This window comes from Mus musculus, chromosome 4, assembly GCF_000001635.26.
Source record: "Mus musculus strain C57BL/6J chromosome 4, GRCm38.p6 C57BL/6J".
NCBI classification, from domain to species: domain Eukaryota; kingdom Metazoa; phylum Chordata; class Mammalia; order Rodentia; family Muridae; genus Mus; species Mus musculus.
The window spans coordinates 40,470,763-40,477,051 of record NC_000070.6 but is presented as its reverse complement, the minus strand read 5'-3'; the positions used below and the strand labels follow the sequence as shown (position 1 = coordinate 40,477,051).

Sequence of the window (6,289 nt, the reverse complement as noted above, 5' to 3'; positions counted from 1 at the left end):
ACTTCAGTATTTTAAATAGGTAAATGGAAGATTTTTTTCCTGAAATACAACTTGAAAATGTGATTAAAAATAGCTAATTACTTTAAATCAGTACTTGACCTGTGACTTGGAAATGGGACTCTGTGCACACATGTACACATTATATGAAAAGTTAAAATTGTTTCCAGAAGGCAACTTTTCCAAATTCCAAACCTTAGCTGACACTCCAGTCCTCTTCTCTCAGACCCAGGTAAGACTTGCTGAGCCCAAACAACATTCGTCTGTCTCCTCACGTCTAAAATTGCTTACAGTGACAAACACAACAGGGGAAACTTTCTGCTTTCAAGACAGATATGGTGATTTTTTTAGGAAACCATCTCTCACCATCTCAGGTCTGAAGTCAGTTACATACAGTACAAAGCTGTCTGCTAGACTACTTTGGGCTACACCAACATTTACATTTTTTTCTCAAAAAAAAAAAAAAAAACCCCAAACTTTTAGCATCAATAAGTTTCAGTTTTATGCCCGGGAACGCATTGGTATCTAATAAATGATAAATATGTAGTGCTGAAACACGCCTGCTTTCGTAGTCTGCAAAAGTCTTTTGAGTAGCAATTTAATCCATGTTGCATGATTTTGATCATGGGTTGCATAATGTGGACATGCATTTTGCTGTAGTTTATTTCCTGTAACATACAGTTTCTGTGGTGTAGCATTTGAGATTGTCCCACCTGGGACTGAGTGGTGGAAACTGGCCAGTGTGCAGACCAATCCGTCCCCATTCCTCTTGTTTAGACTGGGAAGCTGAGGGGTTAGAAGATGAACTTTGTCCACGATCACACACCTTATTTTCTGACACTGAGGACTGACTAGAAAGATGAAATCCTTTTGATCTTAAGCATCATTCAAGAATTAGGATTTTTAAGAGCATAATCCTTAAGAGAGGACAGTTGCCACACTTAAGAATCAACAGGGCTGGATTTAAAATACATAAAGATAAGCCACCATTTCTTTTGTCCTCAATTCACCTTTTGGGAGAAAGTAACTAAAACTATTTGATATAAAAATGAGAATTAAAAATTCCCTGAAGGATATAAAATAATCCTAATTCTCAAGCCTAAATTTATCACCATTCATATATTATATGTATATATACATATATATATAAAATGTGTGTGTATATATATATATATAATTCAACTATCCCACAAGAAGGATAAAATGGCATTTTAGCTGATTATTCTTTTTATCTGTTGCAATTAAACAAGACAAATAGGAAAGACATTTTAGGATAGCATGATGATGTTTCTCCCCTCAGCCACAAAAAAAAAAAAAAAGTGGGAAATAATGAGATTTTTGTCATGTAAATTTCTCTGATCCAATGAAGTTAATAAAACAAGGGCTTCAGAAAAATCTCATAAATTAACTCTTGTTTCATTGCATTCTCATCATGGTTGGGGGAGGGGCGCTGTTGAACAAATGTATAAATGACAAATGAAGGCTTAACCATGTGTCTCATACAAAGTTTTCATAGAGCTCAGGACTAATGGATTGACTTGTAGTCTCATACTTTAAAAGGGATACAGTAATTCCTAGTACATGCCTCCCAGAAATGCTGGAGGTACTTTGTAAAATTTGTCTTACAAACTGATAAAAAGAAATCCTAATCTAACGATATCACAACAAGCCATTTTGTACCTGGTAAGGAAATACATCAGTGTGAATAAATATTTTAAAAACTTCAGATAAAGTCCCAGCCACTCAGCTCAAATGAAGACTTTAAGAAGTAACATGACCACCTAAAATATTAATGTTTCACATAGCATAATCAACACTTTATTTGAAACCATGATCTTGTCGGGATTCAATTATACATTTCAACAATTTTAACTACCCTCACTCCAAAACCCATCCCATATCAGGAGGATTCACCTATTCTATCTTGATTTTTATGTCTTTCAACAATTACCATGTGTGAAAAGCTATCATCAGGCAAAAAAACAAAGCAAAACAAAAACCAAACCATATAAAGGAACATACAATTTTCCTTCATGTTCTTCAAACACAAAGCAGCCGGTTTCTGTGTGAATAGCCCCTGCATCATTTGACCCCTAGCAGCTAACGCTCCCTAGATTTACCTGACAGCAAGCACTTTTTGGGCTGTTTTACAAAGCAATCAACATTGTTTAATTTGTTCAGAAGCAAATGGAACTTTCTTCCTGTTTACTGTCTCTTCCCAGTGTCCTTAATTCTCCGTACTTCCCTAAACTATGCCCCCAACATGCCTATTTACATGAGTATCAGGCACCAGAGGTCTGCACCCCCATCACATACCGTGCCAGTTTCTAACAGTGTGAAGGCTGTTGGAGCACAGATTCTCTTTCCTTGGGAGCTGAGTATAGCAATGTGTCTGTCAACATGGGACCCTTGTATGAACAGGTCAGACTATTGTCTCGTGGTCCCACCTGCCTTGGCTCTGGTTGATGTAGCAACAGTATCTGTCATAGGGGCTGTTTTGCTTGTAGGAGCAAACGATGATACTGTCCTGGGGCACAAAGAAGATGCTGTCCTCGGGCTCAGGGCGGTCAGATCTGTCCCAGGCTGAGCACTTGGCATCCAAGGCACTGTAGGCGAGGGAACTGGCCGAGGGGCAATAGCCATCCAGGTATCTGGATGTCTCTTCCTGCCGCCCACTCTGGACTAGACTCTGGCATTCTCCTTCCTCTGTAGGAGTGGGGGTAGTAACGGAGCTGGCCATAGGCACCTCACCTGGTCCCTGTGGGAGCTGCTTGCCTCTGAGGCCTGCCTTCTTAGCCAGTTCATCCGAGCTCCCTTTGCCTGACTCCAGGTCTGATGGGGTCCTCAGGAGTTCCACCACTTCCTTGTCCTTGGGCTTCCGGAAGCAGGGTAACTTGCGGACCCAGAGTAGCTCATTCTCTGGCCACTTGGTGCAGCCTTCGGTTTTCCTGGCCAGAGCAATGGCGGCGATGCCTGGTAGGCAGATGGCTGGCCCGATGGCCAACAGAGGGATGTTCCCCAGAGTTTCCCCCTTCATGCCAGAGACAGTGAACATGAAACCAAAGACCAGGAAAACACTGACCAGGGCCACCACCAGCCCAGTCCTCGGATTTATGTCATCAGGCCGCATCTTTCACTCCATCCAGCTTGGGGCTGCCTGGTAGCCAGGGAGTAGTACCCTTTTGCTTTTTTTTCTGTGGGAGGTGAAACCACAGGGGTTAAAAAGAATCCAATCCAACTTCCTACCCACTAACTCTTTCTTGCTATCTCTGACTTCTCTCTCTCTCTCTCTCTCTCTCTCTCTCTCTCTCTCTCTCTCTCTCTCTCTCTCTCTCTCTCTCTTTCTCTCTCTCTCTCTCTTCCTCTTTCCTCCCCTCCCTCCCCCATCACTATTGCAACCCGTTCTATCTCATACCAACATGTGTCAAAGAAGTATGGTCACCGAGTTACCTGAAGGCTCCTGCCACCTCTCAGTGTCTCCAGAAAGCTTTGTATGGGCTGTCCCTCTGTTCTCTTCTTGGATTCCGAGAGCCAAGCCTGGTTTTTCCCCACCGACACTGCACAGGAGGGGGGGGGGGACGAGGAGGGGAGGAGGGAGATGGGTTAGAGGAGGAGGGTCTTTCCCAGCCGCTGCGAGTAGGTAGCCAGAGCTCTAGAAGCGGAGCCTGGGCGCAGCGGATCGGAGTGGGCGCGCGGCGCTGCCGGCGGGGAGGGAGGACTCCGTCCGGGCAGGAGGAAAGCGCGCGAGCCTGGCCGCCTTACATCACTTGCACCGCGCTGGGAACAGAGATGGACGCGCGGGGGCGCGAGGGGGTCAGAGCCCAGCGGCCGCGGGAAGCGGGCTGCTGGGGGGCTCTCGTCGCGGTGCAGCAGGCGGGTGGCTTGGACCGGTGTCCGTGCGGCTGCCATAAACCGGAGCCCAGAGCTCCTTGCCCACGGGGCAGCTGGTGCACCGTCCTAGTCTGGGTTCCAAATTCAGGATCTAAGGGCTCTGGCGACAACGTGAGAGGATGTTGGAGACTGACTCTCTTGGCCAGTTCCACATTTCCTGAGCAAATGCCCCTGCCCCGACAGCAACCAGGTTCCCCAGGACTGTCTCTGCCTCTGCCTCTCCCAGGCAGCTCCACCAGGCGCAAGATACCCTCGAAGAAGCTGGGTCGCAGGCTGCTTCTGCCTGACCTGAGCGTCCCGGGAGAGCACCCAGGCGGTAGGAGCACGAAGGTCAGGCCTCCGGGTCCTGCCTGTGCTTAGAAGTCACCAGAGTCTCCTCCGCTGGACTCCCATCTTTGCACTTGGCAGAAAGTATCCTTGGAAACTCAATCCCACAGACGTGGTTCCAACCACACTGGAGCCAGGAGGAAGGGCTTCTGGTTCTGATCTTCATTCAGGGAGCCCACAGGACAGACTTTGGTTTGGAGGGTCAGGCCCAACCGGTGACAAGAGACAAGACTCTTCTGTCTTGCTAGTCTCAGTCCAGTGTCTGCCCGCGGAATATAGGGTTCTCTTGTCTCTAGGGAAGATTAGATGTGGTTGCGATCCTTCACCTGGTCTGTTTAAGGTAGAGGAAAGGAATTAGGAAGGCAAAAAATTACGTTCTTTCATGCCAAGTCTTGACTTGGTGGAAAGAATGTTGACAACCAGACCTTCTCCACCTAGGCTGGCCCTGTGTACCAGAATCAGTCATCAGGAGACTATTAACAACAGATGTCTGAGCAAATGCTATGACGACTACAGAAGCGTAAATTCCTAGCACAAGGCTTTGGTGCGTGGTTCCTGTTCAAAATGCACAGAAAGGTACACGTACTCTTTTCTGCTCATATCGTGTGCTTATAGTGCTCTCAGCACGTAAGGCAGGATCCAAGTCAATGGAGACCTGTCTGTCCGTGTAGACGAGGACTTTGGCTTTATCCACTGAACAGCGAAGAACACTAGGAGGGTTTTAGGCGGAGATTAAGTGTTCACGTTTTTTGACAGATGGTGCCAGCAGATTAGAGGGTGTGAATCTGTGCCTGGAGACTTGTTCATGAAGCAAAGCAAGACAGGACATGGCCCCAAGAGTGCCAGGCTGAGAGAGGTGTTTGGAAGAAAGTGAGTCTGAAGGACGGTTAAGGATGGGTCCGACCACCCTGGCTTGAGGCAGAGAGGTGGTCTCCCTGGTTTCTCACTTCACCCAGGGTTATCAGAGGGCAGGCTTCTTCTCCTTTTTATTCTTTTGTTTATCATGTTTGCCTTTTATATTCATACTTATCACATAGCTGGCCGCACTTCTGGGCACATAAGAATGAAGAAAGGGGAAAAGGCAGACAGCTAAAGTGAGGTGTCAGGTGCGTGGCCATTTCGATCAGGAAAGGGGTAGTTTGTTTGTTTGTTTGTTTGTTTTTAATAGCATCTTCACTCTCATAGACATCTGCTTTGTTTGACAGATGTATCTGGACTACAGAGGAGCCTGGAACTGGTCTGTCAGTCTGTTTCCCAGACTCACTGCTGCTCTGGAAGTTGGTTTTGTTAAGGAAAAGGGAAGCAACCAGCTCCAATTACTGAACACATTTCTCTCCCGGAAAACCCCTTTCTCATCCTTTACTAATAATACCCACTGTCTTACCCTTCTTCCATGGTAGTTTCAAATAGCCTGGGAAGCTGGGAAGCTTCTAAGCCTTTTTCACTTGCCCTGTCCCCTCAGCTCCAAGGCTATAGTGTTCAGCTGTGTGTTTGATATTGCCGTTTGGATCATCTACAGACACCTCATGCTCAAATGTCCCAGGCTGAACTTACCTGTTCTCCATGCTTCTCTTTTTCAGTAAGTCCTATTTATCCCATACACCAACAGCATAGCTGGGACTCTAAAGAAGCTTTTTTTTTCTTTACTCTGAAGACGTTTTTTTTCTTTTTCTTTTTTTGTGTGTATTCTTCTCTCATATACTGACTGCAGTTTCCCTCCCTCCCCTGCCTACAATCTCTACCTCCCTCAGATCTACCCCTCCCCCATCTCCCCTCAGAAAAGAGTAGGCCTCCCAGGGACATAAACCAAATATAGTATAACAAGCCACAGTAATAGTAGACACATACTCTCACATCAATGCTGGTGGAGGCTACCTAGTAGGAGGAAAACAGACCCAAACGCAGGCAAAAGAATCAAAGATAGTTCCCCCACTCCCATTGTTAGGAAGAGCGGGAGAAAAGCAAGCTACACAACCATATCATATACACAGAGGATCTGGGTCAGACCCATGCAGGCTTCCTGATCTCTCCGAGCCCATTTGAGTCCCTGTTCATTGGTTCTGTGGGGCATGTT

General features: G+C 46.2%; 1 protein-coding gene across 2 annotated transcripts; it reads right to left on the bottom strand.

The window, feature by feature from the left end:
- Positions 1-1,398: 1,398 nt before the first annotated feature.
- On the bottom strand, positions 1,399-4,872 carry Tmem215 (transmembrane protein 215). Of its 2 annotated transcripts, none has more exons than NM_177175.4 (2): positions 3,448-4,872; positions 1,399-3,191 (listed from the first exon to the last, which is right to left on the bottom strand). In NM_177175.4, the coding sequence occupies exon 2, from the start codon at positions 3,125-3,127 to the stop codon at positions 2,420-2,422; it is 708 nt and encodes a 235-aa protein (NP_796149.2). In that variant the 5' UTR covers positions 3,128-3,191; positions 3,448-4,872; the 3' UTR covers positions 1,399-2,419. The 2 variants fall into 2 exon arrangements, with proteins under 2 accessions (NP_796149.2, NP_001159481.1); NM_001166009.1 differs by having other exon boundaries at positions 3,440-3,922.
- Positions 4,873-6,289: the final 1,417 nt, after the last annotated feature.